At 46.4% G+C, this 24,630-nt stretch overlaps 1 protein-coding gene across 2 annotated transcripts in view; it reads right to left on the reverse strand.

The window, feature by feature from the left end:
- Positions 1-24,630, reverse strand: part of pcsk2 (proprotein convertase subtilisin/kexin type 2) — a 103,562-nt gene that overhangs the window by 34,677 nt on the left and 44,255 nt on the right. For both annotated transcript variants that reach the window (XM_072581529.1, XM_072581528.1), the window contains one exon: positions 7,038-7,114. In XM_072581529.1, coding sequence (XP_072437630.1) covers positions 7,038-7,114 — 77 coding nt within the window. The remainder of the gene's footprint in view (positions 1-7,037; positions 7,115-24,630) is intronic.

Raw genomic sequence — 24,630 nt, forward strand, 5'->3', positions numbered from 1 at the left:
GTAGGTGCAGAAAGGTTGTTTCCCCCGAGGGAGAGTGTGGGACCAGACAGCATCATCTCAAAATAAGGGGTCAGCCATTTAAGATAGAGATGAAGAGGAATTTTGTCTCTTAGAGGGTAATAAACCTGTGAAATTCTTTACCACAGAGGCCTGAGAAGGTTGGGTCAATGAGACAGATAGATTTTTAATCAGGAAAGGAATCAAATGTTATGGGAAAAGGGCAGGAAAGTGGAGTTGAGGACTATTAGGTCACTTATAACTTCAACGAATGGTGGAGCAGACTCAATGTAATAGAGCTTTTGCCCGAAACGTCGATTTTCCTGCTCCTCAGATGCTGCCTGACCTGCTGTGCTTTTTCAGCACCATTCTAATCTAGACTCAATGTAATAAGTAGGTAAAAACAATGACTGCAGATGCTGGAAACCAGATTCTGGATTAGTGGTGCTGGAAGAGCACAGCAGTTCAGGCAGCATCCAAGGAGCTTCGAAATCGAGGTTTCGGGCAAAAGCCCTTCATCAGGAATAAAGGCAGTGAGCCTGAAGCGTGGAGAGATAAGCTAGAGGAGGGTGGGTATGGGGAGAAAGTAGCATAGAGTACAATGGGTGAGTGGGGGAGGGGATGAAGGTGATAGGTCAGGGAGGAGAGGGTGGAGTGGATAGGTGGAAAAGGAGATAGGCAGGTAGGACAAGTCTGAACAAGTCATGGGGACAGTGCTGAGCTGGAAGTTTAGAACTAGGGTGAGGTGGGGGAAGGGGAAATGAGGAAACTGTTGAAGTCCACATTGATGCCCTGGGGTTGAAGTGTTCCGAGGTGGAAGATGAGGTGTTCTTCCTCCAGGCGTCTGGTGATGAGGGAGCAGCGGTGAAGGAGGCCCAGGATCTCCATCTCCTCGGCAGAGTGGGACGGGGAGTTGAAATGTTGGGCCACGGGGCGGTGTGGTTGATTGGTGCGGGTGTCCCGGAGATGTTCCCAAAAGCGCTCTGCTAGGAGGCGCCCAGTCTCCCTAATGTAGAGGAGACTGCATTGGGAACAATGGATACAATAAATGATATTCGTGGATGTGCAGGTAAAACTTTGATGGATGTGAAGGCTCCTTTAGGGCCTTGGATAGAGGTGAGGGAGGAGATGTGGGTGCAGGTTTTACAGTTCCTGCGGTGGCAGGGGAAAGTGGCAGGATGGGAGTGTGGGTTGTAGGGGGGCGTGGACCTGACCAGGTAGTCACGGAGGGAACGGTCTTTGCGGAAGGCGGAAAGGGGTGGGGAGGGAAATATATCCTTGGTGGTGGGGGTCTGTTTGGAGGTGGCGGAAATGTCGGCGGATGATTTGGTTTATGCGAAGGTTGGTAGGGTGGAAGGTGAGCACCAGGGGCGTTCTGTCCTTGTTACGGTTGGAGGGGTGGGGTCTGAGGGCGGAGGTGCAGGATGTAGATGAGATGCATTGGAGGGCATTTTTAACCACGTGGGAAGGAAAATTGCAGTCTCTAAAGAAGGAGGCCATCTGGTGTGTTCTGTGGTGGAACTGGTCCTCCTGGGAACAGATCCGGCGGAGGCAGAGGAATTGGGAATATGGGATGGCATTTTTGCAAGAGGTAGGGTGGGAAGAGGTGTAATCCAGGTAGCTGTGGGAGTCGGTGGGTTTGTAAAAAATGTCAGTGTCAAGTCGGTCGTCATTAATGGAGATGGAGAGGTCCAGGAAGGGGAGGGAGGTGTCAGAGATGGTCCAGGTAAATTTAAGGTCAGGGTGGAATGTGTTGGTGAAGTTGATGAATTGCTCAACCTCCTCGCGGGAGCACGAGGTGGCGCCAATGCAGTCATCAATGTAGCAGAGGAAGAGGTGGGGAGTGGTGCCGGTGTAATTACGGCAGATCAACTGCTCTACGTAGCCAACAAAGAGACAGGCATAGCTGGGGCCCATACGTGTGCCCATGGCTATCCCTTTGGTCTGGAGGAAGTGGGAGGATTAGTGGAGAAATTGTTGAGGGTGAGGACCAGTTCGACCAAACGAATGAGAGTGTCGGTGGAAGGGTACTGTTGGGGACGTCTGGAGAGGAAAAAACGGAGGGCTTGGAGGCCCTGGTCATGGCGGATGGAGGTGTAGAGGGATTGGATATCCATGGTGAAGATGAGTCATTGGGGGCTGGGGAAATGGACGTCTTGGAGGAGGTAGAGGGTGTGGGTGGTGTCTTGAACGTATGTGGGGAGTTCCTGGACTAGGGGGGACAGGACAGTGTCGAGGTAAGTAGAGATGAGTTCAGTGGGGCAGGAGCATGCTGAGACAATGCGTCGGCCAGGGTGGTGAGGCTTGTGGATCTTGGGAAGGAGGTAGAACCGGGCAGTGCAGGGTTCCTGGACTATGAGGTTCGAAGCTGTGGGTGGGAGATCTCCTGAGGTGATGAGGTTCTGTATGGTCTGGGAGATGATGGTTTGGTGATGGGGGGTGGGGTCATGGTCGAGGGGTCAGTAGGAAGAGGTGTCCTCGAGTTGACGTTTGGCTTCAGCGGTGTAGAGGTCAGTGCATCAGACTACCACTGCGCCCCCTTTATCCGCTGGCTTGATGGTGAGGTTGGGATTGGAGCAAAGGGATTGGAGGGCTGCCAGTTGTGAGGGTGAGAGGTTGCAGTGGGGGAGGGAGGTAGACAGGTTGAGGCGGTTAATGTCCCGGCGGCAGTTGGAAATGAAGAGGTCGCGGGCCAGTAATAGGCCAGCGCGGGGTGTCCAGATGGATGCAGTGTGTTGGAGGTGGGTGAAGGGGTCCTCGGAAGGTGGGCGGGAGTCCTGATTGTGAAAATAAGCTCGGAGGCAGAGGCGACGGAAGAATTGTTCGACGTCACAGCGTGACACCCGCACCAATCAACCACACCGCCCTGTGGCTCAATATTTCAACTCCCCCTCCCACTCTGCCGAGGACATGGAGGTCCTGGGCCTCCTTCACCGCCGCTCCCTCACCACCAGACGCCTGGAGGAAGAACGCCTCATCTTCCGCCTCGGAACACTTCAACCCCAGGGCATCAATGTGAACTTCAACAGTTTCCTCATTTCCCCTTCCCCCGCCTCACCCTAGTTCTAAACTTCCAGCTCAGCACTGTCCCCATGACTTGTCCGGACTTGTCCTACCTGCCTATCTCCTTTTCCATCTATCCACTCCACCCTCTCCTCCCTGACCTATCACCTTCATCCCCTCCCCCATTCACCCATTGTACTCTATGCTACTTTCTCCCCACCCCCACCCTCCTCTAGCTTATCTCTTCACGCTTCAGGCTCACTGCCTTTATTCCTGATGAAGGGCTTTTGCCCGAAACGTTGATTTCGAAGCTCCTTGGATGCTGCCTGAACTACTGTGCTCTTCCAGCATCACTAATCCAGAATCAATGTAATAAGTGCTTACTCTTACATCTTACAATCTTATGATAATCCATCGACTGATTTGCTAATATAGTCACAAGAATGTGCCATTGATTTGTAAACAATGGTAGCTATTGGAGTCATGCTTGGAGGTTGACATGGTTGGTACCTGAATTTTGAAGAATCGTTAGGAAACCCACATGAACATTATCTACAGGATACTCTGCAGGGACTGTGCGAAACACTTCACAGGGCAGACAGCCATATGAGTGTACAAACATCAGCTGGCCACTGCCAGAGATGACCAATACTCTCTCATTTCAAACCCACAGACAACGGAGGACACAAATTCAACTGGGACAATGTAACCATCCGAGCACAGGTGAAACAGGAATTCCTTGAAGCCGGGCACTCCAACCGGAACTCAATCAATAGACACATTGAACTGGACTCCATATACAAACCACTCAGATACACAACCAGAAGTAACAACAAACAGAGACATATAAATACCAGGCAGGATAGAGCACCAAGACCTTATCAAAGATGCACTGATCATGTCACCTTGCCAGGTGACGAAACGCTTGCAGAAAAACAAATGGGCTCAGCGAACAAATCCACAACTTCATCCACAATGCGAGCTGCAAAAGCTTCTCAAAAACTCTAATATTGAGGAAGATCAAGCAGCTAGGGAAGGGTGGAGAAATGACCCTATTCATGTATAATGGACAGAGAGGATGGCCTAAGCTCAGGAAACCAGGATGTGGAAACAGTCTGGGAAGAGATGAGAAATGATAAAGTCAGTTGTGGGAGTGGAGTACAGGACCCTTGTGAGAAACCACATGGTAAGGTGAAGCACAGAGGGATATATAATGGCAGCTCATCGGAAAAGCATGGCAATAATCATGAAAAATTCTCATCTACAAGTAGATCAAACATGTTAGGTGGATAAAGGTAGCCTTGATGACCAGTGTATTGAATGTTTTCAGGATAATTTATTATGATATACTCAGCCTGGTATTGAGAAACAAGATGGAATTAATTATTGATTTCATAGTGAAAGTGCTCCGAGAAAATAGCGACAATAACATGATTGAATTTTAAACTCAGCTCCAGGGAGAGAGTGGGTTTGAGAGAGTTTTTAACAACTTAAACAAGGGCAATAATGAGGGCATGAAAGCAGGGTTGGGCCAAGTGAATTGGCAAGTTAGGCTAAAGGATAGGTCAAAGAAATGCAGTGGCAGATATTTAAGGGGACATTCAAGAATAAATAGAACAGATATATTCCAAAGAGTAAGAAAAGTTCCAAGGGATGGTTCACCATGGATGGTGAATGTTAAATGTTCACAAATGTTAAAGGTAGAATCAAACTAACAGAAAAAGCGTGTGAATATACAAGGGCAGGTGGCAGGTCAGTGTTGCTGGGTCAAAATCCTGGAATTCCCTTCCTAATGGCATTATGGGTCTACCTACAGCACATAGGCTCGAGAAGACAGATCACCATCACCTTCTCAAGGGAAAGCTAGGGACGGGCAATAAATACTGACCCAGCCAGTGACACCCATGTCCTGTGTGTGAACAAAAGAAAATTCTTGAGAATTGGCAGAGTTACATTAACTCAATCTCTCTGCTTGCTGCACACCCTCCAAACCTGCGGCTCCCCGTTCTCTCAGGTCTAACCCTGACATGAGTGACATTTCTACAAAGGGTGATGGAGGTTTGGAACTGCCTTTCACAAACAGCTGTGATGCTGCATCAGTTGTTCATTTCAAATGTGAGACAGATAAATTTTCATGAACAAAGGTATTAAGGGATATGGGCCAAAAGCAGGTATACGGAGTTAGGCCACAGATCAGCCATGATCTTGTTGAATGGCGGATCAGGCTGGAGGGGCTGAATGGCCTACTCCTGTTGCTATGTTCGTTGTCACTAAACCTGTTTTGTTGTTTTCTGAAATACTGGCCTTCACATTGTGGAGCTAGAACACCAAGTGTCAGGTAATGGCACAGTGAGTGTGTCTCTACCTCTGGAACCCCATGCAGGCTCAAGTCCTACTTGCTCCAGAGGTGTGTAACTACATCTCTGAACTGTTTGATTAGAAGATGATAGGTAGTTGCCGTGGTCACCGTCGCTGAGAGTAACTTTTAAATCCAGATTTATTCACTTAAATTCCCAGCTGCCATGGTCAAATGTGAGTCCTCGTCCCCAGAGAATTAATCTGAGCCTCTGGATTACTGATCCAGAGACATTACCATACTTGATCATCTCCCCTTTTATAAATTCTAATAGTAAATGACAATGCTGTTTATTATTTAACACATTAGTTCTAAATTTCCTTTTAGACATAACCGTACACCTGTCATAAGGTAACTAAGACTCAACTACTCAATTCTGTCATGATTAAAAGTAAAATGCTGCAAGATGCTGGAAATCTGAAATAAAGAGAGATTATTGGAGAACCTCAGCATGTCTGGCGGCCTCAGTGGAGAGAGAAACAGAGTTAAAGTTTCAAGTTCAGGGATCCTCCTTCAGAACTTCCAAAGAATTTCCACATCGGACTCAAAATATTAACTCTGTTTCTATCTCTCCACAGTTTCTCCAGCATTCTCCATGCTGATTCTCTTCTGTCGGTGTTGTGTGACAGATATTAAAAAGTTATTTTTCAAAGGATTTGGAAATCGCTGGCAAGGTCAACATTTGTCCCCCATCCCTCACTGCCCCTGAATGAGGTGGCTCTCGAATTCATTTCAGAGGCCAGTTAAGAGTCAACCACATTGCTGTGGGTTCGGAGTCACATGTCAGTCAGACCAGTTAAGGGCAATAAAGTGATCTAGATGGATTTTTAACAATAATTAATGAAAGGTTGTTTATTATCAAAGCTAATATTCAATGTTAATTGAATTGAGTTTCCCCAGTGGAATTGGAGCCTATATCCCTGAAGCATTAACCTGTGAACCTAGATTACCACTTCATCACCATCTCCCCAAGTTTTTAAGTGTTATGTTTTAATGTGAAGTAAATTCAAGAACACTAATTACAATCAATATTATACTGTCCTTTTGTCTGTCGGTATCATCATGTCAAAAGACATCTAATCATTTCAACACAATAACTTACATTCCAGGTCTAGTGAGCACATATTAGCCAATAGGATATCTCTTTCTGAACTAACTCTATTTTCCATCTTCTCAGTTCTTCCTCTTTATTTCTGGAGTTGGACAGAGATGTGGTTATTATGCTTCAATAAACAGAAGACTATTTCGCAAAGATTTCAAGTTTGGGCTTTAAACACAAAACTAGTCACCCTAAACCTGGCCAATATGTCAGAATCTTTGGTCAGTGCACTATACAGTCAAATACAGTCTAATAGACCAAATAATCGCAGAGGCATTTCCAATATAAATAGATTAACAAGAATCCTCATAAAACCAAGAGCAGTTTGCCTTTCACCTCCTGAATAAATATATATTTCACTGTGGACAAAGGATGGAGCATCAAGTGCGTTAAAGTGATTTGGATCAAATACAAAAATCAATACCTAATGTGACCCAGACACTGACCGCTCTCTGCTGTCATTGAGTGGCCTTGATTGTTTGGCACATTCATAATTCAGTAAGACTGCATGCTTTTCAGCATTCTAAGAGCCTGCAGCTTCCTGGGCAGCACCAGAGAATGAACACATTGCGTCTGCATTACCTGTTAAACCAATCATCTGTGTAGCGGGGATATGGATATGGATCATTGCTGCTGAAATCGTAGCTGGCTTCTGCATTCTGTAAGAGATCAGTACATCAAACTGAAGCTTCAAATGATATGAATTCTCATTATGAAGAAATGTAAAAACACAGTCATTGGGAGGCAAATAGACAACAGTTCATACTGCAGCAAAAAGGGTACTGCTTAGTTAGCAACCGATAAATTATGATTATTTGCAATTTGGCATTCTTGGATATGTCCTGATGAATGAAAAGTGCAAAGCCTCATCATCATTCGACTTAGATCTAATCAATAACTATGACCATTTTTAACTAAGTAGCTTTTCTTTAATGTGGAAGTGCCAATGTTGGACTGGGGTGGACAAAGTCAGAAGTCAGATGACACCAGGTTACAGTCCAACAGTTTATTTGAAATCACAAGCTTTTGGAGCATTGCTCCTTCATCAGGTTTATAGATTTTAACATAGGTTTTGTCTCACACTTACAACATGTAAACTACCAATTGTTACACATTTTCACATATATAATATAATAGTAAATCATATTAATCCCTGGGATGGAATAATTGACTAACGGCGAGAGATTGAGGAAACAGAGTATGTATTCTTCAGGGTTTTGAAGAATGGGGGACAATTTTATTGAAACTTGCAAAGTTTCTACAGGGCATGAAGTGTCATAAAATTGGATCAGAACCCAAATTCCATGGACATATTGAAATTTGACAAGACGTGCTATTTTAAATCAAAGATTGCTGAAGGATTACAAATATATTTTTGCTGGGCTTGGATATCTTCCAAGTAAATGTCATCTGGAAGTGGATGAGAGTGTGGGACCAACATCAGCACCTGCTGAGGAGGGTTTCTGAAGCCCTCAAGTCCAGCCTGAAAGACAAGGCAGCGGAGCTGGAAGAGACTGGAGTCATTAAGGAAGTGGTAACTCCTTAAGTCTGAAGGACACCCGGAAGGCTGAAGGTTGGCGTAGATCCAAAAGATCTCATTAAGGCTTTGAAGACCATAATCAGAATCCAGAGAGGCTGCTAGAGAGAGGTCACTGGAGGAACCTGGAAGTTGAACTAGAAAAATATAAAAGTAAAAGTACCTGGATTCACATGCATACCTCATGCACTGACAGTGAAAGGATCCTGTCCAAACTTCAGTCTTGTTGCAGCTGAGATTAGTGGATTTTGCTTAATGTCTGCTGTCTGAAACTGTAGTTCTGCATTCGTCCTACTGCATTGGGCTCTCAGCTTCAGTTATCGGGTCATACAACATGGAAACTGACCCTTTGGTCTAACTTGTCCATTCCAACCAACTTTCCTAAACTAGGCTAGTCCCACTTGTCTGTGTTTGGCCCATATTCCTCTATATCTTTTATATTAATGTCCCTGTCCAAATGTCTTTTAAATATTATAACTGTACCTGCATCTACCATTTCCTCTAGCAGTTCATTCTTGGGATGAGTATCATTCCATTGCTTCACCTCAATGTTGTATTTGAGGACTTCAATTGGGGTCAGCATGCTGAGTCACATCATACAGGTCTGTGACGCTCATTACGTTACATGAAGCACCAGTGTCTATTTGATTCTTAACCTTCACTTGATGCTCTTGTGTAGTCATCATTTTAATTTGCACAAACCACTCTGAGCATTTTTAGATCTGTTGATCCTAACCTGTTGCATGGTGTGGGATGGTACATCAGCATTGTCATCTCTCCAGCAGTCATGCCTCTTTCTAGCTACAAGCCTGTGTATAATGTGATATAGCTTCTTACAGTTAGCATAATGTTTTTTCCCTACACTGAACATCGTGCCTCTGGCATGTGGCTTGTTGGTCGAGGGGTATGATTATTACTTTGGGTTTTCAGGGGTAGCATGGTGGCTCAGTGGTTAGCACTGCTGCCTCGCAACACCAGGGTCCCAGGTTCAATTGCACATTAGGCAATTGTCTGTGTGGAGTTTGCACGTTCTCCCTGTGTGTGCGTGGGTTTCCACTGGGTGCTCTGGTTTCCTCCTACAGTCTGAAGATGTGCAGGTCAGGTGAATTGGCTATGCTAAATTGCCCATAATGTTAGGTACAGTAGTGAGAGGGAAATGGGTCTGGGTGGGTTACTCTTTGGAGGATCGGTGTGGACTTGTTGGGCTGAAGGGCCTGTTTCCACACTGTAGGGAATCTAATCTTCTGGTTCGTGTGGCATCTTTTAGAATATTTACATTCTCTACTTTGCATTAGATCGTTTTGTTTACCCTTCTGCAAACTTTTTTCTTTATTCTCTCCTACTATGTTGTTTTTGTTTGGACTGGATTGTCTCTCAGTATTATATAAATCCACAGCCATTCTTCCATTAGTACTTTCCAGCTAAAGTGACAACCTCAGAGCTCTATATCGATAGTTATCTGGAGAGTAAGTTTCTCCTCTGTCAGCAGACACGCAGTCATGCAGAATCTCTTATGCCTCAGAACGTCTCATTACTCATCAGCTAGATGTCTCAGTTCCCTCACATATTGAACAACTTTCTCTCTCTGTCCCTGAATTCTGAGATTGAATGTATACCATACATAAATAACATTGATATAAGTTTCAAAGTGTAATTTCAATGTCCTTAGATTTTCTCCAGTTTGGCTTTCTTGATCCTCACTGAGTTTGAGGGCACATTGTAACTTGTAGCCCTCATTCTCCAGCTCTAATAGGACAATTGCTACTCCTATTTGTTCAGGATTTTTGTTTAACTCTGTAGCTATTTCATAATTTTGCCTTTGGGGCTGGAATCATCATAATATGTATTATCGTTCTATATCATATCATTTTTCATTTGCACAGCACTGGAAAATTCACAGTCAGTTTGACTAATCCAATGGTTGAACATTACTAGATTGCTGATCTAACTCTTCCTTGCTGTTCATTACCACAGCTGGCTCTCTTGCCACTTAGGAAATCCACGTGACTGGCACCAGAGTTCATGTAGAAGTGTTCAATGGCTTTTTTTGCTAAACTGCAACATGTTTATACCCTAAGTCACATGGGTATGCCAAGTCACACTGAGCATGATACTTACAAGTGAAGTTCTCCAAATGGGATGTGTGTCAACATGGACTGAAATACTTTCTCACTGATCAATACACTTATCTATCTTTCTGACGTACTGATGTAACAATCCTGTTCCCATCCTTCCCAACATAATGATCAGACCCTAGCTTATATTAGACATCTCTGCCATTGATGACATGCCCCACACTTTGCAACACAGAGGACTGTAGGTAAAAACGATGACTGCAGATGCTGGAAACCAGATTCTGGATTAGTGGTGCTGGAAGAGCACAGCAGTTCAGGCAGCATCCAAGGAGCTTCAAAATCGACATTTCGGGCAAAAAGCCCTTCATCAGGAATAAAGGCAGTGAGCCTGAAGCGTGGAGAGATAAGCTAGAGGAGGGTGGGGGTGGGGAGAAAGTAGCATAGAGTACAATGGGTGAGTGGGGGAGGGGATGAAGGTGATAGGTCAGGGAGGAGGGGGTGGAGTGGATAGGTGGAAAAGGAGATAGGCAGGTAGGTCAAGTCCGGACAAGTCATGGGGACAGTGCTGAGCTGGAAGTTTAGAACTAGGGTGAGGTAGGGGAAGGGGAAATGAGGAAACTGTTGAAGTCCACACTGATGCCCTGGGGTTGAAGTGTTCCGAGGCGGAAGATGAGGCGTTCTTCCTCCAGGCGTCTGGTGATGAGGGAGCAGCGGTGAAGGAGGCCCAGGACCTCCATGTCCTCTGCAGAGTGGGAGGGGGAGTTGAAATGTTGGGCCATGGGCCGGTGTGGTTGATTGGTGCGGGTGTCCCGGAGATGTTCCCTAAAGCGCTCTGCTAGGAGGCGCCCAGTCTCCCCAATGTAGAGGAGACCGCATCGGGAGCAACGGGTACAATAAATGATATTAGTTTATGTGTCGGCCAGGGTGACCCATTGTCTCAGCATGCTCCTGCCCCACTGAACTCATCTCTACTTACCTTGACACTGTCCTATCCCCACTAGTCCATGAACTCCCCACATACATTCGAGACACCACCCACGCCCTCCACCTCCTCCAAGACTACCGTTTCCCCGGCCCCCAATGCCTCATTTTCACCATGGATATCCAATCCCTCTACACCTCCATCCGCCATGACCAGGGCCTCCAAGCCCTCCGTTGTTTCCTCTCCAGACGTCCCCAACAGTACCCTTCCACTGATACTCTCATTCGTTTGGCCGAACTGGTCCTCACCCTTAACAATTCCTCCTTTGAATCCTCCCACTTCCTCCAGACCAAAGGGGTAGCCATGGGCACATGTATGGGCCCCAGCTATGCCTGTCTCTTTGTTGGCTACGTAGAGCAGTTGATCTTCCGTAATTATACCGGCACCACTCCCCACCTCTTCCTCTGCTACATTGATGACTGCATTGGCGCCACCTCGTGCTCCCGCGAGGAGGTTGAGCAATTCATCAACTTCACCAACACATTCCACCCTGACCTTAAATTTACCTGGACCATCTCTGACACCTCCCTCCCCTTCCTGGACCTCTCCATCTCCATTAATGACGACTGACCTGACGCTGACATTTTTTACGAACCCACCGACTCCCACAGCTACCTGGATTACACCTCTTCCCACCCTACCTCTTGCAAAAATGCCAATCCGTATTCCTAATTCCTCCGCCTCCTCCGGATCTGTTCCCAGGAGGACCCAGTTCCACCACAGAACACACCAAATGGCCTCCTTCTTTCGAGACCGCAATTTCCCTTCCCATGTGGTTAAAGATGCCCTCCAACGCATCTCGTCTACATCCCACAACTCCGCCCTCGGACCCCACCCCTCCAACCGTAACAAGGACAGAACGCCCCTGGTGCTCACCTTCCACCCTACCAACCTTCGCATAAACCAAATCATCCGCCGACATTTCCGCCACCTCCAAACAGACCCAACTACCAGGGATATATTTCCCTCCCCACCCCTTTCCGCCTTCCGCAAAGACCGTTCCCTCCGTGACTACCTGGTCAGGTCCACGCCCCCCTACAACCCACCCTCCCATCCTGGCACTTTCCCCTGCCACCGCAGGAACTGCAAAACCTGCGCCCACACCTTCTCCCTCACCTCTATCCAAGGCCCTAAAGGAGCCTTTCACATCCATCAAAGTTTTACTTGCACATCCACTAATATCATTTATTGTATCCGTTGTTCCCGATGCGGTCTCCTCTACATTGGGGAGACTGGGCGCCTCCTAGCAGAGCGCTTTAGGAAACATCTCCGGGACACCCGCACCAATCAACCAAACCGCCCCGTGGCCCAACATTTCAACTCCCCCTCCCACTCTGCCGAGGACATGCAGATCCTGGGCCTCCTTCACCGCCGCTCCCTCATCACCAGACGCCTGGAGGAAGAACACCTCATCTTCCGCCTCAGAACACTTCAACCCCAGGGCATCAATGTGGACTTCAACAGTTTCCTCATTTCCCCTTCCCCCACCTCACCCTAGTTCTAAACTTCCAGCTCAGCACTGTCCCCATGACTTGACCGGACTTGTTCTACCTGCCTATCTCCTTTTCCACCTATCCACTCCACCCTCTCCTCCCTGACCTATCACCTTCATCCCCTCCCCCACTCACCCAATGTACTCTATGCTACTTTCTCCCAACCCCCACCCTCCTCTAGCTTATCTCTCCACGCTTTAGGCTCACTGCCTTTATTCCTGATGAAGGGCTTTTGCCCAAAACGTTGATTTCGAAGGTCCTTGGATGCTGCCTGAACTGCTGTGCTCTTCCAGCACCACTAATCCAGAATACAGAGGACTGTACCCTACCTTCTATCTCTTCCTCCTTTATCAAAACTAACATGGACTCTCACTAACTACTCCAACCCAGCTGTAGGTTCCTTACCCTGCTGCTGGCCAATGACTTTCGACAGAGCATTCCCAAATTGACAGACAGCTCATTTAATCACCCATTTATCAGGCCCACCTCCATCAATAATCAGGCACTGCTTGCAGCTTTGCTATTGTAATATAGGTAGCGATTATCCTTTAATCAGAATTTTTAAAATGTTCGAACTAAAATTGAGATTTGTAGTGAACGCTTATTCAATACATCATAATTGTACTTACACAATTACTGTGATAGTCTGAACATCAGCCATTAATGTACAGCTAATTCTGTTCAAATATTTACAGGATCTTGTCAATTTTTAATTGCTAAAATTAATGTTTTGCATTCCCTTGAAGAAGCAGTGCTCCTTGGCATGTGAATTAAAGCCCATACTTCATAAACACAACGGGCTGTTTCACAAATGCACCCACCATTATTATCTCATCCTGTTGTAAAATTTGATTATATCATTGAAATTTAAGAGCTGATAATCTCCAGGGATCAACTTGGCTCCTCATCATTATTTTGCCTTGTAGTAGCGCCTATGGGGAAACTAACTAGAAACTATGCAAGCCAATGATAAGGACACAAGACCAGAAGAGATAGGAACAGTCTGAGACCATTTGGCCCCTCGAGTTGACTTTCCCATTCAAGGAAGAGCGCCTCATCTTCCACCTAGGAACCCTCCAACCACAAGGGATGAACTCAGATTTCGCCAGTTTCCTAATTTCCCCTCCCCCCACCTTGTCTCAGTCCCAACCCTCGATCTCAGCACCGCCTTCCTAACCTGCAATCTTCTTCCTGACCTCTCCACCCCCACCCCCACTCCGGCCTATCACCCTCACCTTAACCTCCTTCCACCTATCGCATTTCCACATTTCCAACGCCCCTCCCCCAAGTCCCTCCTCCCAACCTTTTATCTTAGCCTGCTGGACGCACTTTCCTCATTCCTGAAAAAGGGCTCATGCCTGAAACATCGATTCTCCTGCTCCTTGGATGCTGCCTGACCTACTGCGCTTTTCCAGCAACACATTTTCAGCTCTGATCTCCAGCATCTGCAGTCCTCACTTTCTCCTTTCCCATTCAATGTAAGTCAGGGCCTAGTTTCTTCCTCAATTTCTATTTTCTGCCCTTCCCTCATATTTCTTAATTCTTTGATCATCCAACATCTATCAATCTCAGCCTTGAATCTTCTCAATGACTGGGAAGTGGGATTAGTGGAGAAAGGTTGTCACAGAATTGAAGGGCCGTAGAGCCTCTTCTGTGCTGTATGACTTGATAACTAAAGCCCCACAGCCAACTGGGGTAGATTCTTCAATGGATCAGCAGCCTTCCAATTGAAGCAATGTCTCTTCATCTCAGTCCTACATAACAGATTCCTTACCTTGAAGCCACGATCTGGATTTTCCTAGTCTACTTGCTGATTGATTTACTACTTAGCTGATTGAACATCAATGATCCCGATAAGGAAAATGCTGAGAGGTTTACAGCAGTCAGGGAGTCTAGAATTCGGGAATGTTGTCTCAGGATATAGGATGATCATTCGTGACTGAGATGAGGAAGAAGTTCTTTCCAAAAAAAAGGATTGTGAATTTTAGGAACTCTTCACTATGGAGGGTTGTGGATGTTCCATTGTTGAAGATACTTTAAGGCCAGGGAAAAACAGACCTTGGTTTCTGTAAGAATCAAGGGATACAGAGAGGGAGCGGGAAGGTGCAGTTGAAGTCCAACATCAGCCATGGTTATATAAATGGTGGGGCAGGTTGGATGGATGGAATGGTCTACATCTGCTCCTATTTATTGCATCCCTGGAGATTGGGCTTGGTATGAGGGGCTGGCTCAGAAAAATAGTACCTGGAAGTAACTCAACTCAAGTGTGTATGGGATGATCATTCGGATGGATACGGTACAGCACCCCTACCTCTGAACCTTGAATCTGGGTTCAAGTCCTTCCCACTCTGGAAATGTGTCTTAACACATATGAACAGGTTGATTGGAAAATATCTGGAAATGCTGTGCAGGATGTTGGGAAAAGGCAGCAGACTGGCACTAGAACTGGTGAAGGCGCAATGGGCCGAATGGCCTCCTTCTGTACCATAACAATTCTGTGTCTCTGTGAGGGCAAGCCTGGAGACAGCTCTCTGATGTTTTCTTGGCCAATATTAATAGAGGTCTCAGTGCGGCTGGGTGAATGAGGTTGGGGGGATGAAAGTGTGCTAAGAAATTGGAGCCAGAGTTCCCAAACCTTACATCTATGGGGTGTGGGTGGGTGCATCAATGAAAGGCCACCATCGTATCTGACCCATGGTTCAGCACAGGGGTCTCCCTCCTAACCCAGGCTAAGACGGTGATGGGTATCTCCACATTGAGAATGCCCACATTACAAAGTTACCACTGGAGTATCGATTTCACCATTCTCACTGCCACCACGTGCAGGCTCAGGAACCTTATCTGCTCCCGATATCGGGATCCCGAAGCCAGGAGGAACACCTTGCCAAGTGATCCCTTGTTTTAGGTTCCCCAGCTGGAGCTGGAAGAGGGTGGAACAACCACTCACAACCTCTGCCAGGGTCTGCAAGAATTTTATGCATTTCTGTGAGGTATGCAATCCTGGGCAAGAAAACCACAAATATTAATCGGCAAAATGCAAAACGAAAATCTGAGGGAAGTGAACAATCAATTTCTTTCTGAAATAGCTTAGCCATGCTCTTCCAGCACCACTAATTCAGAATCTGGTTTCCAGCATCTGCAGCCATTGTTTTTACCTCATCATAAATAAAGTCTACTTGCTGAATTAACCTGTTCGATCATTCCACAATTAGGCAGGGCGCACATTTACCGAAATTATGCTGTGACCTGCTGCCAATTTACAGCCAATTGAGAGATGTTCTGGGGGTTCTGGGAGACTTTGACATTGCCTTAATGTCATAACTGTCCGTCATGGATTTGTGAACCTTCTGAACATCAGCAAGGTTCTGGATGTAGGTTTGCTCGCTGAGCTGGAAGGTTCATTTCCAGACGTTTTGTCACCATACTAGGTAACATCTTCAGTGGGCCTCTGGCCAAAGCACTGCTGGTAATTCCTGGTTTCTATTTATATGTTTGGGTTTCTTTGGGATGGTGATGTCATTTTCTGTGGTGATGTCATTTCTGGTTCTTTTTCTCAGGGGTTGGTAGATGGGGTTTAACTCGATGTGTTTGTTGATAGAATTCTGGTTGGAATGCCATGCTTCTCGGAATTCCCATGCATGTCTCTGTTTGGCTTGTCCTAGAATGGATATGTTGTCCCAGTCGAAGTGGTGTCCTTCCTTATCTGTATGTAAGGGTACTAGTGAGAGGAATTATCAGCAGTACTTCACCCAGAGGCCCACTGAAGATGTTACCTCGTACGGTGGCGAAAGGTCTGGAAATGAACCTTCCAGCTCAGCGAGCAAACCTACATCCAGAACCTCAACCTGAGTTACAAATCTTCTCAAAACTTGTTCAGGAAGGTTTGAGAAAATCAGCCTTATTTACATAATGAAGATTGATGTCTTGTTAATTCGTTGTTGGACAGGCATATATGGGTGATGGAGGGGCTCAGTGGCTACTATTAAACAGTCATGGCTGTCCCTTGCTCCACGTCAAGGGGCTGAATGGCCTCTTCCCAATCCTAAGTGTGGAACAAATTGTTGTGAATCTTTTTTCATGTTTGTTCCCTCAGTTTATCATGAGGCCATGGTTTCAATCCAAGTTGGGTTAACCTTTTGGTTTCTGCTGTTGGTTAGAACATTTTTCCTTTCTGCTTCCTCCTGTCTCTCTCAACAACAATGCACATAAACTTTGTAATCCAGTGTTCCCCAGCTAACCACCCTCCCCAACTCCCTCAGGGTATTCAGTATGATTCATTAAGCATTTATTACACAAAGCATTCTCTTCAGCTACAGCCTGGATGAGCTTTAATCTGACAAGACACCAGATGAGTCAGTTGTCACAATGACATAGCCAGAGCCTGAAGATGTTTTCATTCCATGATCCAATTAACAGACATGTCACCGCCTGCTTCTAACAATCCCTGATACAACCTGCCTTTATTTTCCAGCACTTAGTCAAATTACAAAGTGAAATTCTAAAGGAAGGCATGTATGCTCATTCAACCTCGTTCCGTTCAGTGTCAAAATAAAGAAACTGAAACCATCTCAAGGAATTTCTCATATATTTTTGGCAATTACTCCCACAAGAAAGGTTTTGGAATATATATTGGAGCATGGTGTTGAGAGTTGGGGAATAATTAATCCAAAGCATTGACAATGGGGCATAGGGTGCAGTTGCAAGACAGCTAAAGTCATTCTTCCACACTTAAATTTTGAAATATCGTGCATGCTAACTTGTTGAAAGTATGAGCTGGTAATAATGCAGTGAGTGAAACTAGACAGCTAGACTATTCAATGAACACGTCTCTTTGTTGGCTACATAGAGCAGTTGATTTTCCGTAATTACACCGGCACCACTCCCCACCTCTTCCTCTGCTACATTGATGACTGCATTGGCGCCACCTCGTGCTCCCGCGAGGAGGTTGAGCAATTCATCAACTTCACCAACACATTCCACCCTGACCTTAAATTTACCTGGACCATCTCTGACACCTCCCTCCCCTTCCTGGACCTCTCCATCTCCATTAATGACGACCGACTTGACACTGACATTTTTTACAAACCCACCGACTCCCACAGCTACCTGGATTACACCTCTTCCTACCCTACCTCTTGCAAAAATGCCATCCCGTATTCCCAATTTCTCCGCCTCCGCCATATCTGCTCCCAGGAGGACCAGTTCCACCATAGGACACACCAGATAGCCTCCTTCTTTAGAGACCGCAATTTCCCTTCCCACGTGGTTAAAGATGCCCTCCAACGCATCTCGTCCACATCCCGCACCTCCGCCCTCAGACCCTACCCCTCCAACCGTAACAAGGACAGAACGCCCCTGGTGCTCACCTTCCACCCTACAAACCTTCGCATAAACCAAATCATCTGCCGACATTTCCACCACCTCCAAACAGACCCCACCACCAGGGGTATATTTCCCTCCCCACCCCTTTCCGTCTTCCGCAAAGACCGTTCCCTCCATGACTACCTGGTCAGGTCCACGCCCCCAAACAACCCACCCTCCAATCCTGGCACATTCCCCTGCCATCGCAGGAACTGTAAAACCTGCGCCCACACCTCCTCCCTCACCTCTATCCAAGGCCCTAAAGGAACCTTTCACATCCATCAAAGTTTTACTTGCACATCCACTAAAATCATTTATTGTATCCGTTGCTCCCGATGCGGTCTTCTCTACATTGGGGAGACTGGGCGCCTCCTAGCAGAGCGCTTTAGGGAACATCTCTGGGACACCCGCACCAATCAACCAAACCACCCCGTGGCCCAACATTTCAACTCCCCCTCCCACTCTGCCAAGGACATGGAGGTCCTGGTCCTCCTTCACCGCCGCTCCCTCACCACCAGACGCCTGGAGGAAGAACGCCTCATCTTCCGCCTCGGAACACTTCAACCCCAGGGCATCAATGTGGACTTCAACAGTTTCCTCATTTCCCCTTCCCCCACCTCACCCTAGTTCTAAACTTCCAGCTCAGTAACTGTCCCCTTGACTTGTCCTACCTGCCTATCTCCTTTTCCACCTATCCACTCCACCCTCTCCTCCTTGACCTATCACCTTCATCCCCTCCCCCACTCACCCATTGTACTCTATGCTACTTTCTCCCCACACCCACCCTCCTCTAACTTATCTCTCCACGCTTCAGGCTCACTGCCTTTATTCCTGATGAAGGGCTTTTGCCCGAAACATCGATTTTGAAGCTACTTGGATGCTGCCTGAACTGCTGTGCCCTTCCAGCACCACTAATCCAGAATCTGGTTTCCAGCATCTGCAGTCATTGTTTTTACCCTATTCAATGAACACCACAATGTATTCTTTAACCAATTAAAGTGAAGGATTGCAAAATGAATAGGGCAAGGCCTGAAAGGAAATGCAAATTAGAGCAACCTTGGATCAGATACAGAAAAAGATACAAAATGGGTGAAAAAACAATTGATTAAGAGAGGAGAAAAGAGGCAGAAGGAAATAATAAGAAAAAATGTAAGATTTTAATATCAATTAGCAACTGAAGGAATGAACTTTTACATTTTCAATATTGCAGTATTGTATTGGGATGAAAAGTGTGTGATTTAAATATATATTTGAATACCATTTTTAAAGTTTGGATTTGAAAATAGTGGTATTTGGGTGTTGATTACTACTGTGAAGAGCTTCTTTCAATAAGAAATTAGGTCAGACAATCCTTCCAAACCAGTGACCTAATTTACTCTGTAACATGATGTGAAGGTGCCAGTGTTGGACTGGGGTGGACAACATCAGAAGTCAGATGACACCAGATTATAGTCCACCAGGTTTATTTGAAATCACCAGCTTTTGGAGCGCTGCCCCTTCATCGGATGAAGTGAGAGAGAATTCTGTGCCTGTGCGCTTCTCTCTCTTGCTTCACCTGAGGAAGGAGCAGTGCTCCGAAAGCTTGTGATTTCAAATAAACCTGTTGGGTTATAACCTGGTGTTGTGTGATGTCTGACAGAGAGCAGGTGACTATGCACTGATGGAATGCTAGTGGGAAACTATGCTGCTTTATGAAAGATAAACATTGAAAATCGTCAACTTGCTTTTCAGTTTAGATGAATTGAAAATTGATTTTGACTTAAAAAGCCTACACCATAAAAAAATTCTTTTCAGAGGAGACCTGACTAGAGTCAGAAATGACTATAATTTCTCTCCTCGAATGCTGCAGAGTGATTAAGTGAATAAATTAGCTCAGTCGATAAGTTTGATTGATGCAACTCCCAGACCAGGAGTGTTTGGTAGAAATCTGCCAGTTATTAGAAACGGAAAGGGTCTAAGTTCTCAGTTTTGAGAGTAGTCACATAGGAAGAACCATAGTTCATAAGACAGAAACTTAGTTCATAAGACAGAGGGAAATCGATTAAGTTGAACTTAAAGTTTTGATGTACAGGTAACAGATACTATTGGGAAATGACTTGGAGATGCCGGTGTTGGACTGGGGTGTACAAAGTTAAAAATCACACAACACCAGGTTATAGTCCAACAGGTTTGATTGGAAGCACACTAGCTTTCAATTAAACCTGTTGGACTATAACCTGGTGTTGTGTGAATTTTAACTTTATTGGGAAATAAGTTGACACATTGTTTTGCAGTGCATTTTAGGACCTTTCGAAATTGTTTTCTAAATCTCGTTTGCTTGGTTTTCTTTGCTGTGGGAATTGATCCACCTTATTGACTCTACCCAGGGCCCTCAATTTTTCACACGGTAATTAAATCTTCCCAGAGCTTCTTCAATTTCAAACAAAATAATGCTAACCTATCCAAGGTTTCCTGGACATTCAAATACTCCATTCATGGTTGGGAATTCTACAGTGAGTAACTCACATCCTGACTCCCCAAAGCCTGTCCACCATCTACAAGGCACAAGTCAGGACTGTGATGGAACACTCCTCACTTGCCCTGGATGGGTGCTGCTCCAACAACACTCAAGAAGCTCGACACCATCCAGAACAAAGCACCATGCTGGATCAGAACTCCATCCACAACTTCCAGCAATCACTCTCCCCCATGGCTGACACTCAGTAGTAGCAGTGTGCACTACCTACAGGATGTACTCACTAAGCCTCTGTCAACTTTCCAAACCACAGAATCACAGAGTCATGCAATACTTAAGAGGTCCTTTGCCCTATTGAGTCTGTACTTCCAAAACTTTATTACTATCTACATCAGCCTCACCTTCCCACACTTTGTACACAGCCCTGAATGAAATGATACTTCAAATGTCCCTCCATTTACTTCTGAAAGGTTGTCCACTTCCCTCCAAAGCAGTGCATTCCATATCCCCGCCATCTTTCCTCAATTCCACTAACATCCTGCATCTCACTTTAAAATTATTTCTCCCTTTCATTAAACCTTCGACTAAGGGGAATAGTTGCTTCCTCCCCCTCCGTACATGTTCCCCCCCCATTATCCCCCCCATACCTTTATCAGGTGCCTCCTTGGCCTTCTCTGCTCCAAAGGAAACACCCACGCTTCTCCAGCATCTCTCCCCTGCTGAAGTGCTCCTCTTGGTGAATCTCCCCTGCACCCCTCCAGTGCAAACACATCCTTCCGGTAGTCAGGAGACAAGAATTACTGGACACAGTACCCCAGCTGTGACCTAACCAAACTCCTGTACAGCTTCAACATAACCTCCCTTCTCCTATCATCTGTGTGTTTTTTTTCACGTATGGGATGTGGATGTTACTGGCTGGCCAGAATGATTTTTTTAGTTTATTATTGCCTGTCCCTAGTTGCCCTTGAGAAGGTGGTGGTGAGCTGCTTTCCTGAACTGCTGTAGTCCACCTGCTGTAGGTAGACCCACAATACTATTGAGAAGGAATTCCAGGATTTTGACTCAATGACAGTGAAGGGCCAGTGATATATTTCCGAGTTGGGATGGTGAGTGGCTAGGAGGGGAACTTGAAGATGGTGGTGTTCCCATGTATCTGCTGCCCTTGTCCTTCTCAATGGAAGGTGCTGTCTGAGGACTTTTGGTGAATTTCTATGGTGTATCTTGTAGATAGTACACACTGCTGCTACTGAACGTCGATGGTGGAGGGAGTGGATGCTTGTGGATGTGGTGCCAATCATGCGGGCTGCTTTGTCCTGGATAATGGCATGCTTACTATTATTGGAGCTGTACCCATCCAGTCAAGTGGGGGGTATTCCATCACACTCCCGACTTGTGCCTTGTAGATAGTGGACAGTCTTTGGGGAGTAAAGAGGTGTAATACACACCACAGTATTCCTAGCTTCTGAACTGCCCTTGTAGCCACTGTGCTTATGTGGTGAGTCCAGTTAAGTTTCTGGTTAATGGCAACCCCAGGAAATTGATAGCGGGGGATTCAGTGATGGTAACACCATTGGAGATAGTGAGGACTGCAGATGCTGGTAAGTCAGGGTTGATAAAATGTGGAGCTGGGAAAAGATCAGCAGGTCAAGCAGCATCAGAGGAGCAGGAGACCCAATGTTTTGACCCAAAGATCCTGCCTGAAAGCAGTCCAGTATGAGGGTCCTGCCAGAAACATCGACTCCCCTGCTCTTCTGATGCTGCTTGATCTGCTATGCTTTTTCCAACTCCACACTTTATTGACAATGGTAACACCAATGCTGAAAATGTGTTGCTGGAAAAGCACAGCAGGTCAGGCAGCATCCAAGGAACAGGAGAATCGACGTTTCGGGCATGAGCCCTTCTTCAGGAATGAGGAAAGTGTGTCCAGCAGGCTAAGATAAAAGGTAGGGAGGAGGGACTTGGGGGAGTGGCGTTGGGAATGTGATAGGTGGAAGGAGGCCAAGGTGAGGGTAATAGGCCAGAGAGGGGGTGGGGGCGGAGAGGTCAGGAAGAAGATTGCAGGTTAGGAAGGTGATGCTGAGTTCGAGGGTTGGGACTGAGACAAGGTGGGGGGAGGGGAAATGAGGAAACTGGAGAAATCTGAGTTCATCCCTTGTGGTTGGAGGGTTCCTAGGCGTCGTGTTGCTATGGTCTGGCGATGGAGGAGTCCAGGACTTGCATGTCCTTGGTGGAGTGGGAGGGGGAGTTGAAGTGTTGTGCCACGGGGTGGTTGGGTTGGTTGGTCCGGGTGTCCCAGAGGTGTTCTCTGAAACGTTCCGCAAGTAGGCGGCCTGTCTCCCCAATATAGAGGAGGCCACATCGGGTGCAGCGGATGCAGTAAATGATGTGTGTGGAGGTGCAGGTGAATTTGTGGCGGATATGGAAGGATACCTTGGGGCCTTGGAGGGAAGTAAGGGGGGAGGTGTGGGCGCAAGTTTTGCATTTCTTGCATTTGCAGGGGAAGATGCCGGGAGTGGAGGTTGGGTTAGTGGGGGGTGTGGACCTGACGAGGGAGTCACAGAGGGAGTGGTCTTTTTGGAACGCTGATAGGGGAGGGGAGGGAAATATATCCCTGGTGGTGGGGTCCTTTTGGAGGTGGCGGAAATGACGATGGATGATAGGATGTATATGGAGGTTGGTGGGGTGGTAGGTGAGGACCAGTGGGGTTCTGTCCTGGTGGCGATTGGAGGGGCAGGGCTCAAGGGCAGAGGAGCGGGAAGTGGAGGAGATGTGGTGGAGGGCATCATTGATCACATCTGGGGGGAAATTGCAGTCTTTGAAGAAGGAGGCCATCTGGGTTGTATGATATTAGAACTGGTCCTCCTGGGAGCAGATGCGGCGGAGATGAAGGAATTGGGAATATGGGATGGCGTTTTTACAGGGGGCAGGGTGGGAGGAGGGGTAGTCTAGGTAGCTGTGGGAGTCGGTCGGTTTATAGTAAATGTCCGTGTTGATTCGGTCGCCCGAGATAGAAATGGAAAGGTCTAGGAAGGAGTCTGAGATGGTCCAGGTGAAGTTGAGGTCGGGGTGGAAGGTGTTGGTAAAGTGGATGAACTGTTCAATCTCCTCTTGGGAGCACGAGGCAGCACTGATACAGTCATCGATGTAGCGGAGGAAAAGGTGGGGGGTGGTGCCAGTGTAGCTGCAGAAGATGGTAACATCATTGACTATCAAGAGACTATTGTCTCTTATTGGAGATGGTCATTGCCTGGCATTTGTGTGGGGCAAAGATTACTTGCCACTTGTCAGCCAAAGCCTGGATATTGTCCAGATCTTGATGCATTTGAACATGGTCTGCTTTAATATCTGGGGAGTTGAGAATGGTGCTGTACATTGTGCATCAAGCATCAGCAAACATCCCCACTCTGACGTTATGATGGTGGGAAGGTCGTTGATGGATTAGTTGAAGATGGTTAGGCCTAGGTCAGTATTCTGAGGAAGTCCTGCAGAACATAGAACATAGAACATTACAGCACAGTACAGGCCCTTCGGCCCTCGATGTTGCGCCGACCTGTCATACCAATCTGAAGCCCATCTAACCTACACTATTCTATGTACGTCCATATGCTTGTCCAATGACGACTTAAATGTACTTAAAGTTGGCAAATCTATGACCGTTGCAGGCAAAGCATTCCATACCCTTACTACTCTCTGAGTAAAGAAACTACCTCTGACATCTGTCCTATATCTATCACCCCTCAATTTAAAGCTATACCCCCTCACGCTCGCTGTCACCATACTTGGAAAAAGGCTCTCCCTGTCCACCCTATCTAACCCTCTGATTATCTTATATGTCTCTATTAAGTCACCTCTCAACCTTCTTCTCTCCAACAAAAACAGCCTCAAGTCCCTCAGCCTTTCCTCGTAAGACCTTCCCTCCATACTAGGCAACGTCCTAGTAAACCTCTTCTGAACCCTTTCCAAAGTTTCCACATCCTTCTTATAATGCGGTGACCAGAACTGTACACAATACTCCAAGTGTGGCTGCACCAGAGTTTTGTACAGCTGTAGCATAACCTGATGGTTCTGGAACTCGATCCCTCTATTAATAAAAGCTAAAACACTGTATGCCTTCTTAACAACCCTGTCAACCTGGGTGGTAACCTTTAAGGATCTGTGTACAAGGACACCGAGATCTCACTGCTCAGCTACACTGCCAAGAATCTTACCATTAGCCCAGTACTTTGTATTCCAGTTAATCCGACCAAAGTGAATCACCTCACACTTGTCCGC

The sequence above is a fragment of the Chiloscyllium punctatum genome, chromosome 11, assembly GCF_047496795.1.
Source record: "Chiloscyllium punctatum isolate Juve2018m chromosome 11, sChiPun1.3, whole genome shotgun sequence".
In the NCBI taxonomy this organism is placed as follows: Eukaryota; Metazoa; Chordata; class Chondrichthyes; order Orectolobiformes; family Hemiscylliidae; genus Chiloscyllium; species Chiloscyllium punctatum.